General features: G+C 37.6%; 1 protein-coding gene across 1 annotated transcript in view; it reads right to left on the bottom strand.

The window, feature by feature from the left end:
* Positions 1–17,581, bottom strand: part of LOC127059869 (trichohyalin-like) — a gene marked incomplete at both ends in the record, with an annotated part of 310,239 nt that overhangs the window by 238,164 nt on the left and 54,494 nt on the right. The window contains 1 exon segment of the mRNA XM_050977641.1: positions 12,265–12,468. Coding sequence (XP_050833598.1) covers positions 12,265–12,468 — 204 coding nt within the window.

The raw sequence follows: 17,581 nt of genomic DNA, 5'->3' as shown, positions 1-17,581 counted from the left end.
AGTACTGAGTGCTCAGGAAGCTCATTTAGTCCTTAGCCCATATCAGACACATAAAATTAGGTTGCATTTATTTAACAACAGTTTAGTCCCTAATGACCTGGCTTTTTGGATGACTAGAAATGTCTTGACAAGATACCCTGAAATGCAGATTTTTTTTTTTGTTTTGTTTTGGGTTTTTTAAAATTTTTCTTTTATACAGACTCTTTCCCCTGGTTCTTTAAGTAGGTCCTAAGACATGAGATATTTTTCCCACCAAGCTTCTGCAAATCTAAGTTTGCCAGCATACCCTGTTTCCTAGCAGGGTATCCTACCAATCAAAACTGGAATGCAAAGGGGTCACCATCAGCTTTAGAAAGTTTTTTATCAGCTCAGTGAGGTGATACAAGACAGTGGCAATGTCAGCCTTTTTAATGTTTTATGACATTTAAATTGAAATATAAATCTAAGAGAAAATTATTGCCTCAGGGAAGGCAAAAAGGATCTCCAGAAATTGGAGAAAATTATATGAAGAGTTAAATTCTTCTCCTTTGGTAAACCGCTAACCACTGACGTCAATGGGATTTCTGAATGCACATGTGAGAATGGAATTCAGCCATGAGTGAGGTGGAAAAATGATTGATGACTGCCTAACAGCAGAGGACTTGGATCAGCAGTCACAGAGCAGAGCTGGAAGTCACTCAGTTTACCCTCAGCAGATTTCTGCTGATTTTCCCCAAGAGCTCGGGGGCAGGTGGAGACTCTCCAGAAACATGGTAACTCTTGGTACCCAGCTACCCTGGCTGAACATGAGCTCCAGACAGTGCCACTGGAGACAGGAGCTTTTTGGGCACATGACAGTGGAAGGAACACACTATAGAGGCAAGTCAGGCCAGCTTTGGTGTACATTATGCAGGGAGTGCAGACCAGACCAGAATTTGGGAAGCAAAGCAGAGGTGTACTTAGGCAACTTCCAAGGGTTCTAGAGGGAAATAGATAGTTAAAGCTCCTTAGTGAATCTAGAGGTAAGATTTTAGTGGTTCTTTTTTTTAAATCTCAGTTGGCAATTCCAAATCTTTGCTATACTAAATTCCTCTTATAAGCTATGATCACTTGGTAGCATTTACATATACTATCTTTGTATCTCTTTCATCATCTTTCTTTGATGTTTTATTAGTTACAAGGTTTAGCCTAGAAAAGCCTGTGCATTCCTCTTTACTTAAAAAAATTAAAATGTGAAAGATTTTAATTTAAGCCATTCTGAGAATTCTCCAAATTATAACAAGACTATAAATATGAGAAGGAGTCTTATGTAAGCAGATGAGATGAAGCAGTGTGTATGATTTTTACTGTATTGGAAACTGGAGCTTTAGTTCTGAAAGTTTAAAATAATAAAATAATTTTCCATTTTTATAAGCAAAATCAACCAAATGAGAATATTGTGTAAGTAATAGGAGAACTGCAAGTGCCTCCTACACTGGCCTAGCCTTGCTCTTATTAACCTCTAACAGTTTTCTTACAATCTTCAATGGGACTAGAGTTCAGCCAGAGTCCCTCCATTTATTAACTCTGGCACCTGGGAAAAGAATCAAACTTTTGCCATTTTTTGGAGGAGCTGCTGGTGTCAGTTAATGTGTAATATGAAAAAAAGTTAAATTCCATTTCTGTTAGAGCACAACCCACTATCAGAATTCCCCACTAAAAGATAAGCAAGCCATTTTCTCCTACACCAAAAATAAAATGAAAGTATTTCATTCAAACTGACTTTCTAGACTTAAAGGAGAAGAAATTAGAGACAATTTTTTGCAGGCAAAAACATTAATCATTAATACGATTCATTGTCATGGGACTCTTTACTGTGTTCTACACTTCTGCTTCCCACAGAAACGAAAAGTTCTTGTGTTTTCCTCATGGACTAAATCAAATGGAGGGATACTTTAAAGACTATTCTGGCAATTTAAGTTTAAGTAGATGCACCCCACAAACATTCCTGAAAAAAAAAAAAAAAGCTGAGCACAGATTTCTAGTATGAAAAGGCAGAAAGCAGGCTGGCATGATGAAGGCTGGATGTGGATGAGGAAAGCTTATGGAAATGGGGAATGAGATTGGGGGTCTTTCTAGGCAGTTTCTACATTTTATTCTCTGAGATTAAGACTTCACCCATTGAACTCCTCTACCTTTCACCACTTTCACTGCTTCTGCAAATGGAGCATGGTGTAAGTAATGCCAAGGTCATGGCATTTATCCCCGTATGGACAATTCACTTAAGAACAGGACTCGATGATCCTTGTGGTGCTGTTCCAAAACAGAATATTCTGTGATTCTGTGATCTGCAGGTCTGTGCAAAGGCAGTGAAAGTCAAAGCCACCTGCAGTCTGCCTCGCGTTAGAGACTCTATAGAGTTTTTCCGATTATCCCTGACTTGAATTTTACTTGTGGTAGAAACTGCACTGAGTTTCAAGGGATGAGATATGTGAGAGAGTACAAAGTTTTCATTTGGTCAAATGGCAAATCTAATGTAGTTGGATGGACCTCCATCTAACACTCTGTGCCTCTTCTCTTTCATGGGATCCCCAGGACTGAGTTACCTCTCCCAACTCTGTATGCAGTGTGAGATGAGACAGGACTTGGAAATGTTTTCTGTAAAATTCAGTGTGTTGCATGGGCAGCCCCATAAGATGCCACTGTAAGCATTTTGTCTCAGCTTTCCCCTCTCTCCTTGGCCTGGTGAAGAAGAGAGGGGAAAGCCTGCACTGCTTTTTGAGCATGTGTACACTGACCCCAGAGCCATGTGCAGGTGTGGGCTGGTGCACTAGAAGTGGTCCAAAGCAGAGCCAGGAATCCTGCTAACAGTAAAGCAGTGTGGGCTGTGCACAAAGTTGTTATTTCTACCTCTTAGCTAGAAGTGCAAACATATCCTCAGAAAACTTAACAAGAGAAAAACTAGTTTCTGGGTGCTGGCTATGCATAACCAAGCGGCAAGACAAAGATCAAAACTGAATCACATCAGGACACTTGTAGAGACAGAAGTTTTGTTTCCTGCAGAAACAAAAGGGAAAGAGTGTGACCAGTGCCTGGGAGATCAGGCAGCAACTTAATGGATCTTCTTGGGGTTACGGTCTGGTCTTAGAGACATAAACATTTTTTCCTAATTTCTGCTAGAAACACCTACCTGTCTTTCTAGATGTGGTCTAACATATCCAGAGAACATTATTAGCAGAAACTTAGGTGCCATGGGAAGACAACCATCTTCCCTCGGGGTGAGGCAGTAGCTCAGCTGGGGCTTTGAAGATCTACATTTTGGACTTAGATGTTTACAATGGCTGTTAGGCTCCTAATTCTTTTAGTGGATCTAGGCCATAGCATATAGGCAAAGCTTGGTGGAGTCAGCTGAATTTTTTCTTAGAAGTTTTGGGTTTCTTTGAAGCTGAAACTCACAATGGAACTAATTATAACTTAACTGCAGTTGTCTGCCTAATGCCTTATAATATTCTTGTTTGAGACATTATGTACAATTATTTTTTGTACTTTTAAAAGTGTAGCATCACATTCTCTCTATCTGCAAAAACCAAGAGTGTTCTTGGTGCATATGAATTCTGGTATTGGATGTTAGGTGTAGAATTTTATAAAACCAGATGTAAGACTATTTTTTTCTTAAAAAGCTTAAAATTCTGCTGATCATTAAAGAAAAAAATAAATAAAACAAACAACATTTCATTTAGTTCATTTTGGTCATATTTAATTAATAAAACACATTACTTAATGGGTGTTAATAGTAATGAAAAGATATGTGTAATAACTATATATTTTAGTAGCTTCTCAGTAATATGCTAAATGCAAAGATTTCTATTCAAGGCATTCAAAACCTGTGATTTTTGATTGAATCATTCACAGACTTAAGATCTGTAGAAACTGATTCAACCACGCAGTCTGAGCTTATGTACTCAAATGCTCATCTGGCAGACTGTGAGAGAGAAATTCCCATGATGTGACTTTACTCACTCTGATAAGTGTGTGTCCAAGAGATTGTGGGAGAAATACTTCATCACAGGAATGAACTTAAATGTTAGCAGACTGGTAGCTTGCCCTTTTTGATTAGCCTGAAATCACTGTATTGCATTAACTGCATTCCTCTTAATAAGCTACAATATAAGGCTAATGTCATATAGGTAACTAAATATTAACCTTTGTACTAGTAAATTTTTTTCAGAAGACAATGAAAAATGAATCTACTTGTGTAGTGTTGAGGAATTAATTGGGGCTGCCCCATTTCATAAGACTCGATTAAAAAGAAAAAGGAATTGCATGATGAGAAGCAAAGAAGTTAGAATAGAGAAGACCTCAGTAATAAGAAAATGAAACAAGGGTTTGAAAATGCAGGTTCCAAAATCCCAAATCATCCAAAAAAAAGTAGTAAGTGAAATCCCCAAAATACAGGATCAAAAAAACATCAAAGCAAGCACGTATACACTGCCAACAATTAGAACAGTATTAATTAGCAACAATGTTCTTTAATCTATAAATAATAAAGTGATCAAACGGTCCCACAGAGAGGTGTATAACAATACATAGAATTTTACAGTCGTAGGTCAAAAAGTCTATTTAAAATCCCTGTGGCTAATTCAAACATTCAGATTTAAAGCCCTGTTTATAGTTTAGTTGAGAGATCACTCCAAAGTGATGTCAAAATCAGACCCGGTGCCTCAGACAAAATACATAGCACACAATAAAGAAACTGCAGTCTCTAGGTCTTTGTAATGAAGGAAAAAGGTGCAGTAAGTAAAAAACTGCAATAAGGCAGAATCTGTGCTTTAAAGAAACCTAAAACATCCACTGAGACAAGGAGTGTACTCAGCATATTGGGAGTGAGCTGTGCCATCTCACTGAGGGTTATGACAGGTGATCACAGAGCTGCAGCAACACTAATATAGATATATAGACACCTGTGTATCACATCATACTGTAGGTCAGAATACTTAGAAATATTCTTGATCAAGTTATGTTAAAAGCTTTATATAATTAAGCCATTTGATATTCTGATGAGCTAAATTAATATTGCTATCTCCATTTAAATATTGAGTCAACCAGAACAGGTTAAATTAGTAACACAGGCTATATTTTATCTCATATTCCATCAAGAAGACTGCTTTAGAATCTGATTACTCAAGTAGTAAGGAGCTTTCTTAATACTCACACAAATTTATTAAGAGTTTGTTTCTAAAATTTGACTTTTTGCCATTTTGTAATATACTAAAATCACAGATCATTCTCCATCTACTACTTGATTATTTCCATACAGGGTAGAAATCTGCAGTTTTCTTTACTGAATCATGCATTGATTTTTTTTTTTTCTGAACACTTCTTTACTCTATCAATCTTAAAATTTAACTGCAACCACCGTGTTGTGCTCCTTTCCAGGTGACCTAATCTGAAGACTCAATGAATGCATTTGCAATTCTTTTATTGAAGTTGTTAATAAAAATATGGATCAGTAGGCAGTTTATAATTACTTTTGCAATAAACTTCCACATCTAATAACTGTTTCATCACTGATATTTCCCTAGTTTGTTCACAAAATCACCTGTTAGTAACAGTGCCAAAGCACCACTGAATTCAAGATAGCTTTGCATTACGGAATGGTTTGAAGGCAAAGGGGAAGCAAACTGACAGAAATATATCTCATTGAAGCCTTCTGGGCATAAATATGTCTCTCTGCTTCCCTCTTATTTGAAACTGATTAGCCCTTAGAAGAAATTCTTGCTATTACTCCCCATGTATGTGAACTTATGGCACAAATATAATACAGTTTGACAGAAAACATTTCATGCATAACACAGAGTAATTAAACACACATATATGTACTATATATATTACCTGCATTTATGTATAAATGTTGAGTAAAGTTACTGTCTTTTGTAATTTTCATAATTTTCATGACTTTCATAAGATTTGTAGTCTTTGCTAGATTTAAGAAGCTAACCTTTATCACATACCTGGATGACCATCACTTTCCATCTTAGTGTTTATTTCACCTTTAGCCACCACAATGAAGCTTAACATGCAGTGACTTTATGTTGTTGCAATGTTTGTGACAGATCATTATCATCCATATATTTTGTTAATTTTAAAATTGCTTTTCTACTGAGTACATGTATCTTTCAGCATCTCACTCCAAAACTCAAAAGCCCTTTAATAACCTAGTTTTTCTTTTCACATATTGCAAAGTAATTAGTTCTTTTTAGATGGGTCATCAGGAGGCCTGGCCCATACAGGCTTCTTAGAGCCCTGAGCTCAGGGCTTGTTAGACCCTCCGTGCTCTAGTTTGCAGTGCATTTCTCCTCAGCAAAGACAACATCAGGCTCCTCTGCTTGTGAACAAGTGCTGCCCTGTAGTAGCTTTCTGCTCTCAGCATTTTTTAACATCTTTCTTTTTGATGGTGTGTGGCTCCTCTTTAATTTTTTTTAGTTGAGCAAGATTTTAGCTGAGTTGAGCCTAGAATTCTCTTAACTGTCTTTAGTCAGAAAAAGCATTTCGCTTGTTATCCACGTCATAAAAATCTTCACCACTGCAGTAAGAGCACAACAAGTGAATCTCCTTGTAGACACAGATTTCATTTGCACAGCTGTTCAACAGTTTTAGGGGTTCTGGTTCTATGCTCTTCATTTTCTCCATGGTAAATTGTATCCAAGCTCTAAATCTTGCCACTTAACACTAGTTATTAATGCTACTCAGTGGTGTGCTCAAAACCAGGAATGTTGCATCCGGGCAGTGGTTTCAGAAACAGGCAGAAGCATGAGAACAATTTAGGTATAAGTGGTTTAAGTTTGCCAGTAGCATACACTGAAAAGAATGCCAAGCAATGTTTAGCCATGGCCTTTTCTACTGACCTTCCCTATGACTCATCCCTGAAGGTGAGGATGGCTCCCTTTCATTGTGTCCTAGGATCTTGTGGGCCAGGAACATTTGGAGCAGGTATATTTTTAAAATATTTTTCCTCTAGAAAAGTGGGATTTAAGAGAATAGTGCAGCTGGGCTATATGATACATGTACTAGCTTAGCATTACTAGTTTTCTGTAGAATTGCAGGTGGTTCACTGCTTGCAAACAATGCAATCCTAAGTGCTGATAGCTGTAATGTCCACAGGGTCTGCTAGATTCCATGAACTAGCAGGAGTTCTCTAGCATGATGTGGTCTGCAGTTTTTAGCTTATGCAAGTGATCCTTTTTTGTATTTCTGAGTTCTCCACCCAGGGACTAACTAATGATTATTTGGATCATTTCCTACTCTTCTTGTCTTGCTGTCTGCCCCTTCCCTGAACTGTAACTCTGTATAGCAAATGCAATATGATTCATGGTACATAAATGAGCCAAGAAGAATTATCTGTTCTCTTTAAGTGAGCAAAAAGTAGGTTTGTATATTTTACAGATAACATCTGAAAGCTGCTCAACACAAAAGCATGTATTTTTCTAATGACATATAATTTCATTTACTGAAAAGAGGACATTATCATGTCATCTTCATTTCAGTAAGATTTCCCCAGGTAACATCTTACATTGTGGGTGTCTTGAAGTTAATTTCAATTTCAGAAAAGCTCACTGGTGCATTCTTCAACACTGATATGTAAGTAAAATAATATCCTTTAAAATTTTAATATTATACATAGTTTGAAGATCATTAAGGTTAGGAAGCCTTGGACATGCACATTTAGAGACTTATTTAGACACCTGAATTTTGGATGGTTATATGAACATTGTAGAATATCATGTTGGAAAAATATTTCCTTCATACTTTTGTAAGAGACTAGGGCGAATGTTTTAAAGCTGTATATCAAGTCTTACAAGGGTGAAGTGGGATTTTAATTCATTTTTCTAGAGCTGGAAGTAAATCTTGACAGGACCACAAAATGTGCAGGTGAAAATAAAAAAAAAAAAGCTTTCTGCTTCTTTTTCCTCTCTGTAGTGAAATTCATAATCAGGTGAAGACAGCATTTTTTGTTCACTCTCTGACTTATGTTAGCTAGATGCTATCCTTCTTTTTAAAACTTAATGTAATGATCCTTAGTTCGGTTCTGCAGTAAACAAAAAATTGCAGTCTTCTGTGTTGGGAAGGGTTCAAATAAGTTCATGCCTTTTTGTACTTGTTTTTGGTGGTTACATAGCAAATATATAGACAGATGGATGACGGAATATTTACAGAAAGAGAGAGAAACTGGCAATTGCAAGCATTTGCTTAAAAACATTGATTCTTATCTAGCCAGGACACAGGAATGTATATCATGTAATTTCACACCTCAAAATATATTGAGACTTTGGTAGAGATGAACATTGCATAATCTACGTGCTGTTTAAGAACTTGCAGAATAATGAATGCTTTTTTAAATAATGAATATATTTGACAAAATCAGTTTGTGCAGAAAAAGTCTATGAATGGACAGTTATGTTCAGCAAATATGATTTTTAAATGAATTATTAAACTATGACTAGTAAATAGTTCCCAAACATGGAACTCTAACATGAGGCTTTTACAAGGAGACTCTTCCTGCCAAATATTGGAAATATCCGTTTGCAAAGCAGTAATTTCCTCGTGCAGAAGAGAGTTACCATAGGAAAATTCATCATTTAATTGTCCATGGGATTTTATCAAATATCTGGCACAAAGCACTTTTTGCTCAGACTACTTTCCTTTCACCCACTATGAAATCAAGAATAACAGAAGTTGGACAAGCTGATGATCAAAGTTTAAAAGTTGCTTGTAGCATCCCAGAGACCTCAATTTGAATTCTGCCCAGTGTGATCTGTGACATTTCCATTGTCTTAAGGAAGCTTTGAAAGAAAAGAAAAGAAGAAAATTCACTGTCAGGAAAAAAAAAGAAAAAAAAGAAAAAAACCCCAGCAAAACCCCAGCTTGAATTAAAATGTAGATTAAGAATAAAGAGAGAACTAATCACTATCTTCTGCTTTGCTGCTGATGACAACACAGTTAAGTACCCACAATCAGGATTGTATTCCTGATTTTTAGATGCTCCTGAAGTCTCTAATACTGCAGTCCCTAAGCATGTCACCATCCTCATGGTGGGTATACACATAATGCCCCTTCAAGTTAGAAAAAGTTTTATTCACGATATTTTAAATTTTATCAACCAACAGTAAGTGAGGGAGATCTGTCTATGCTCACTAAGGTCTAAATTTATTTCGCCTATTTTAGGTCCTTCACTGGGACACTCAACCTAGTACAGCAACTGCCCTTTTGTAGAAATGTACAGTCTCAGGTAGCCTCTTCTCAGGTACGTTCAGGCAAGAGAAACAGATTTTTAGTCACAGAGGGTTTTTATGCAGAGGACTAACTCCTGATGCTCCAGGATGCCTGACTTTCAGCTGGAGATGTATATAAAAGTATAACAGACTATATGGTCATCAAATGCTTCTCCAGGCTGCAATGGATGACACTCCTTTAAATAACCTAGGTTTTTTTACCTTGATCTCTTGGGCACCACAACACTGAAATCATGCTGAGAATATTGCTCCACTGGTTTTGCTAAGGCAAAGTCACTCAGATAAATGGTAATGAAGAAGAGGGCTTCTCCATCTCTCTCATTTCTGGAGCCTCCTTCCTCACTTGTCAAGTCTTTGCTTTTTATTAACCTACAAAGGGGACTGAGTGGTGGTGATAGGTGACTATGTGAGCTCATGCCAACTGATACTCACTGATACTGAAATCTGAAATCGCCATAACACTTCAGTTGTTGCTGGCAGCTGTGACTGGAAGTCTGTCAACCAAGGGGACAGGAAATAAATTTCTTCCTCCACAGTTGCTGCACTGCAGCTGAGAATGATGTAGTGGAAGGATACTGGTGCCTCTGTGTCACACTGCCTCTGGGAGCGGGCAGGCAGCATTCCCACTGCAGGGCTTCTCAATGCACATTTTCTGGAGTGCTCGGGTAGCTCAAACATACTTGCAGGCATACAGTTTTACAAAGGAGCTGTTTTGCCTACCAGCAACCCTTGGAGTTTTATTATCTGTAGATTTTGTATCTGGGGAACAAAGCTTTTTCCCAGGCTCAAATGAATAGTTCTTCCAACTTTAAGAAGGGCATTGGGCTGCAATAAAGCAAGAAGTTTTTGGCCCTTTCTCCTACCAGTGATAAAATATTACCAAAAAAACCCTTAAATTTACAGTTGTACTGATAACACATAACTGCAATCAGCTTTGAAAAATTTTGATGTTAGCCTTTGCTGCACAATATGGGTTGTTTTCCTTAAAAGTAAGAAATAAAAAAGAAGCTCAAGCTTTCATGCTGTAAATATTGAATTATCATTAATATATTAGCACAGAGAACTTAAGCCCTAAGACCTTCAGTGTCTTTGCTGAAGTCAGCATCTTCAACCAAAGCCTATCATTGGTGTCTCTTGTGTAAATCCTTTGAAGTTATTACTGCTCTGAAGTAAGGAGAGAAACCAGGATTTTAAAGGGGAAAACCCCTATGCATTCAACTGGCAGATGAGTTCTGTCCTGGGAGGTGGCAGGAGCACAGTGACAACCCATGTGGTGGACAGCACAGAATGACAGAGTACTGTTGAGGATGCATTGCCAGCTTGTATTAATGTCTGCTGCCCTACTGAAGTTGGTGGAGCTCACAGGTTTCCACCACCTGTGCCACTGTAGCTTTCTACTCTGATCTCACCTGAGCTACTCTCACTTCACCTCCACTAAGGACTCTCTAGAGACAGAGGAAGATGTAAAGATCTCATTCCTTTCACCCAGGACAGAGGTCTGGAGCCTGATAGTTGTCACAACTTGGGAGAGCCCAGTGAATGAAAGAGGGATGAATGGAAGACACTTGTAAGGAATATATGTATATTGTTGGGGTGGTAAAAACTACTGTAGCTCCTAACACTGTCCACAGAAATCTCCTTTGCACTCTGAGTTAAGATGAGAGTTTTTGTTGCAAGACTTGGCTGCATCTTCCATCTTCATTAAGTTCCTAGTTTTCCAAAGTAACATTGATCCATATTGTTGTTTTTATGAAGAAAAAGAAACCAGAACAACAGGAGTATCTGAGTAAGAGTCCAGTGAGAAACCATTAAACAGAGCAACAGTTCTTCACTTTGTTGGGGGGAACCAAAGAGGTCTCAGGCAGATGAACTTCACATACAAGAGGCAAACAGCTTTTTTTTTTTTTTTTTTTTGTGGACTGATTTTACTACTGAATCCTTTCTTTCCTGTAGTTACACAGCACAGAACTAACCTGACATTTGAAGATGATATCAGGGGAAAGACATAGTTCAGTACATTATATAAACACACAAGATACACTTACTTATTGAAGACTCTGCACAACTTGGTGGGAAAATTTGTACACAACATCCTTGTTGCTTTAAAAGAGAAAGTTTCAGCTTCTGTTTCTTAGAAATTGGAGCAATTGGAATAAATGTTTTATGTGCTGGCCATGAAGTTACTAATTTCATCCAAAGAGCTGAATAGCATTTTCCCTTTGTGTAAGTGGTAATTAGGCAAATAGAGCTGCTCATTTTCCTTGAAGAAATTTAGGTAAGTGTTTAAGACGAGGAAGGTATTTTGTTTCTTGACCACTAATCATCAAACATCCTGACCTATAAGTCACTGCAATTTCCTGTATGTTTAGTTGCCAAGATCTTCCCAGAGTGGCATGAAAATTAAGATATTTATGCATTTGAAATCTTCCTGATTTTTAAATGTGACATATTTTGGGACAGACATTATTGTAAGGCTAAACCATGTTCCTGTAGGTTTTGCTCAGGTAAAACTCTCAACTGAGTTACTCTAAGTTGGATCACATACACAAAAATGGATGAATCTCTTGCAGTCAGAGGTTCCATTGAACAAGCTGGAAATAATAGCAAGGAATATAGCAGACCAGACAAAACTCTTAGGTACCATTTCAGAAGTGTTATGATCAACCAGGGATTCATTTTCATTGCTAGTTCAATTCCTTAAGCCTTGTCTAAACTCCGGAAACATACCATTCTAAGAAGTGGCTGGCCCTTGTAACTTGGTTGTAAAATACCTCATGTCCATGCTATACTCCTGACTTGATTTGTGGAAGTGTGCAAACAAGAAAAAAAATTCCCACTGGTGGGAACCCACAGGGTAGACAAGATGTCTATGAATGTAGCTATTTTTACCACCATTTTGCTTAGGTTTTTCAATTGGTTTAATGAAAACAGTGGTTGTGGCTCCCACCAGTTTTAACACATCCATCAACATTGGAGGCAAACCTGTGGAATTTTGACCAGCTGTAAATTTCCTTACTATTAATTTAGCCAGAAATTTTCTTTTTTTTTTTCTTTTTTCTTTTTATCTCTTTCTTTCTCTCTTTCTCTCTCTCTTTCTCCCTTTCATTCTTTTCTTTTCTTTCCTTTCTTCCTTTATTTCCTTTCTTCCTTTTCTTCCTTTCTTTCCTTTCTTTCCTTCCCTCCTTTTTTCCTTTCTCTCTCCCTCTCCTTTTTTCCTTTCCTTTCTCCCACCCCTTTCCCCACTACCCCCACCCACAACCCCATCACATTACATTTACTACGAATTATTCAAATCACTATTGGAGTGTTTCACATTAAACCTGCATGGTCTTCATGCCTGTGCAAAGAGAAGCCACTACCTTGCATGAAGACATGTCTGAAGATCACTTTTGCCCTTCCACAGCCTTAACGGCTCCCTGAAATGACGTGGCTGCCAGGTCTACCTGCAGAGTTACTGCCCCTGCTGTGCCTGGGCAATGTCAGATCCATGAGCCAGATGGGTGGCAGCCCTACTTCCCTCTGAGGGGGATATGCCCATGCAGACCAGAGGGATCATATGAAGGACCCTGGGAGGTTGTAGGTGCAGGAACTGGGAAGTCCTTGGCGTGTGGTCAGAGAACTTGGTGGCTGGGCAAAAACCAAAGGGGAAAGCATTTCCGAAACAGGAATAATCCCCAGACAAGAACAGCCCATATAGCCACATGTGGGGCTTTGCCTGTGTCACTCAGTATGCCTTGTTCAGCCAGAAACAGCCCTGTTTCTACTGCTGGCACATATCCAGGGTGTTGAAAAGCTTTGTGTGGGTAAGTACCAGAGAATCAGGTTATGGTCTAGCTCTACACTTTCCTCACATTACACAAATACTAGACATGGTACCGAGGGGGATACATTTTAACCTTCACACCTCAGTGATGGATAGTAGGATGGATAGCTATGTTTCTTTCTAAGAGTTGTTCATTTACATTTCGGGGTCTCGGGTGACAGACTACTATTCCACTTTTCTTTCCACTCTTTTTCAATGAATATGCACAATTGCAGCTTAGTTCCAAAAACAATTTTTAAGCTGAATATAAATGTTTTCTTTTCTCTAAGAGGGAAAGCCACATATCTAACAACCACAGACTGTGTCTGTCTCTTTAAGTTTTCAAGTCTTTATAACCAATTTACAAATGGGTACATTTCTACAACCCCTGTGAATAGCCACGTTTTTAATGCAAGTATTGTTTTATTTGGACTATCTCTTTTTCTTTTTTGTTTTTTTCAAGAAAACATGCCACATAAAGAAAAATGTGTTGGTGTTGTGAGAATGAATGATTTTCAAGCTGAGAGGACATTATGGCCTCACGTATGCTACGAGAAGTACTGGCTGCTGACGACTGGTGTCAACAGTGACCATGCCTGAACAGTGCTGAAAACAATTTAAGTCCTTCTGTCCCCCAGCTCACACAGTATTCAGCAACATTTCAGGTAGTTTGATTAAAATCTGAAGAGGCACTGATTCCACTAGCCTGGTATTAACAGGAGAGTGAGCCCTAGTGTAGACAGCTGCCTGGCTCCAGAAGCCATCGACAGTGCTCTTTGTGCTTGACATGTCCTGGAAATGGCTTCTGAGCCAGAAAGCTGTCTACACTGAAGTATTCACTATTTATGCTACCACTTTTTTTGTGTCAGCATCAGAATAGGGTGAAAATTGAATAAGTGCTGTTGAAAGATACAAATATCCTTTTTGTTTGAATTTTTTCACCAAATAGGGATTTAAGATACTTTGTCAAAACCTGAATTAATATTTCTTCATATCCTAAAAGGATAAGAAGGATAAGACTATTAAAGGAAAGAAAGATTAAAAAGGAAACAAACCAAATAATTTTCCAGATTAATATTTTAAATTAAAAGTATGATCATAGCAGGAGTCTTTTTAATTTTTACAAAAATAGAAATAAAGGCAACTTTTTCACATTAGCTTTTTATGCATTTAAAAAAGGGAAAAGTGCAGTGCTGTTTCTCCAGAAGGCAGCATGAACAATCTTGTCCTATATTTCCAGATAAACAATCCAATGGAACAATGGAACAATCCAACATATACTTCCAGATGAAATTGAAATCCAAAGCTAGTATCTATAGTCTCCAATAAAAAGCGTAGCAATCAGTATCAGGACTATATTAGTACAAGTAATTTTTAATGGCACCCTGCCCACCTACTGTATCTTGGACCATAGAATGAGAATAAAACAAAAAAAAAGAGGTCCCATGTGAGAAAACACAAGCTAAAACAACTTATTTTTGAATATAAGGATTGTAAAATTATTTTTAAAAATTCTTATGAAAAAAGAATCAAACTAAAATATTTGGTCTAGTAAGTGAATTCAAGCACATTGTTGACAAGATCTAATTAATTCATATTTACAGAATTTAAGATTTTATACTATTTGCTGCAAAACTGAAAGGGGGTCTGAAACATCCTAAATCCTAAAGCAGGGTCTTACATTAGTTTATGCCACTAGGAACACCTGCTAGGGTGTGACCAATATATTTTACACATGGAGCAAGGGAGAAACAGGTACTCAAAGGGAATCCCTTGGCTCATTGGAGTGTGCTCATACTCAGAGCTGTTATCCCAGCCCTGAAAGTCATCTAATGTCAAAACATGTCCATTCAGAGCAGCAGGTCTGAGCTACCTTCTCAAAGAGCCAACTTTTGTTGCCTTACCATGCATGGAGATGAGGAAGGTCATTTGGTTAACTACAGAAGAGCAACTTGTTTTCCAAATTCCTCCCCAAGTTACATAACTTTGGATCCCTGTTGGAAGCTAAAACAAATAAATAAAAGCATGGGGAATCACTCTGTTTAAAGCAAATGTTGTAGCTCTTCATTTGTATGTTTTTGCATTCAGTTTCTGTCATGAGACAACACTGAAGATCTTAACAGTGGGCCACAGCACTGGAAAAATTCTCTCACTTTTAGAGCCTCCCATGAGATACAGAGGATCATGCCTCATTCTTTGTACAAAACATTGTTTGGAAACTACTGGAGGTCCTGCTGTACAGAGTGAAGTTTCCAAACAGCATACCAAACACTACATCTCCTCATCTTTCTGAAGCTCTGTATGTGAACCAAGTGCATTTGAAAAGGGGGTGGACTGCGTTTTCTAAAGTGATTCTTACCTCCTCCTGTTGGTTTGCTGATCAGCCTCATCTGTACCATGAACATACTTGGGGCCCTATGCTTCTCCTTTCACGTTCAATAAAGGGGACAGGACATTTGTGCTGCCACTCACCAGTACATCTTGTTCTCCAGAACTGTAAAGCACATGGGGCTCACTGTCTGTTTCCCAGAATTCAGAAATGCAGGAAGGATAGGCTTTGGAACATAATGGAAAATTTCCTTGTATTAACTACCAGTAAAAAGAGACACCCTGAAGGCCTTGTCTTTTTTCATTAAATTCATAAAAAGCTGTATAATTACAAAGCTTGTGACATGCTAATTTTCCACATAACTTTCACACTTTATCAGCCCTAAAATATATCTGAAGTGGCAGCACTGATACACAGATCAGGTGCCAGCCCACATATCCTGCTCTAGATAATGTGACCCACAGAAGTGTCGTGCAGTCTGCAAAGAACTAAGAAATACCTCTACTAAGGAGAAATGCTCTGTCTGGCTTTCTCAATGAGTGCTGACAGGAGAAGCATTAAACCAGGGCATTAAAAGACTGCAAGAATTGCAGATTTGACCCTGCTAGGCAGAAATGTGCCTTAATAATTTAATTAACAATAAATACAACTACCTAAAAATCCCATGAACTTATTAGTAAACAATCTTGCAAAGTTACATTTCATTAATAACCATTTAAAAAAAATCTATAAATGGTGCCCATTGGAAGGATAATGTTTTTCCCTCTCTCTGAGAACATATGTTTGTAAACTGTGTAACTGGGCCCCGAGTAATTTTGGAGTGAGTAATTTCTGAACGTGCAATTACAAATGGCTAAAGTGCAATAGCTCCCCGAAGCATCATCACAATTTCTGCAGTGAGTGTTTAATTGTAGCCAGACTTTGTAACCTTACCATGGCCTGTGTCCCTGCCATAACCCTAGGCCTAAGCTCCACTCTTCAACATATGGGAAAATTTTTCAAGCTGATTGCTCCAATCTGATTAGGGGAAGTTATGTAGCTGCCATTTATTCAGAGTCTTGTTACCACACTCTAACAGCTGCTTTGTAAAAGATTCCCATTAAGGCCATTTTCTGCCTACTCCAATTCCAGCACGCCTGTCAAAGTAATTGTGATTGCACTGATTGTTCTGAGGGTGTCAGGAATAAAAAAAAATTAAAAATCTTTCTGGGCTGGAAAAAGCAACTTTAATACAATGGTAAATTGGTTAGGAGAAATGCTTCCTGCTTCAGCCATTTTCCTGCCCTGAATCCTTTATAAATTCCCCAGTGCAGGAAAGCACAGGTGTCTCCAGCACAGTTTGAGAGAAGAAACTTGTTCTGTATCAGGTGACTACTAAAACCCTAGCACAATTCCATTTTATGACAACAGTCTTTGTCTCCAGTTGCCACTTTGGCAACCTAAAAAATTTGATGGGTTTTTCAGTCCCAGTTGCATTAATTGTGAAGTTAATAAGCTGCACATAGCTGAAACATTGTGGCAGAACTGTAAAGCAAACAGAGAGTAAATGGTTTTCCATCATGGTGACCATTTCCAAATAAAAATGAAAACAAAAAAATTTTTAAAAATTTAAAAAATTTTTAAAAATAAAATAAAATAAAATAAAATAAAATAAAATAAAATAAAATAAAATAAAATAAAATAAAATAAAATAAAATAATATAAAATAAAATAAATTAGGTGTTTAGAAGTGTATGTGTCTAAAAGATGACAAGAACCCCTCAAACTGCTGGCAGTGCTTTCAGACTGACCAGCCGAAAGCCATCAGCCACATAGGATAAAGAATGGGGTTTCGTCTCATTCTTTCAAATATTTTATTAGGTTCAGATTTTTAAATTAAACACATAATTAAAGGGACTTGACCTCAGTTATTTTCTGATGCAAATATGTAAATGACTGAGTGACTAATAGTTTAAAATGGCCCAGGCTTTTGGTCTGTAACAGCATCCACATAAATTTTTATTGATCTCTTTGGATTTTATTTCAACACAGATGCCTTTGCCACATTGATGTCCTTTTGCTCTTAAACCACTGAAGGGTTTACCATTTCTTGGTTTCCAGAGGTACAAGATTACCAAATTTTTGACATTCTTTCTTCTAGCTACATGAGAATCAACATTAACATGATTAATGCACATATGTTCACATGTAGTGGTTACTCCT

Source organism: Serinus canaria, chromosome 1 (assembly GCF_022539315.1).
Source record: "Serinus canaria isolate serCan28SL12 chromosome 1, serCan2020, whole genome shotgun sequence".
In the NCBI taxonomy this organism is placed as follows: Eukaryota; Metazoa; Chordata; class Aves; order Passeriformes; family Fringillidae; genus Serinus; species Serinus canaria.
This window is presented reverse-complemented; position numbering and strand designations above follow the sequence as displayed.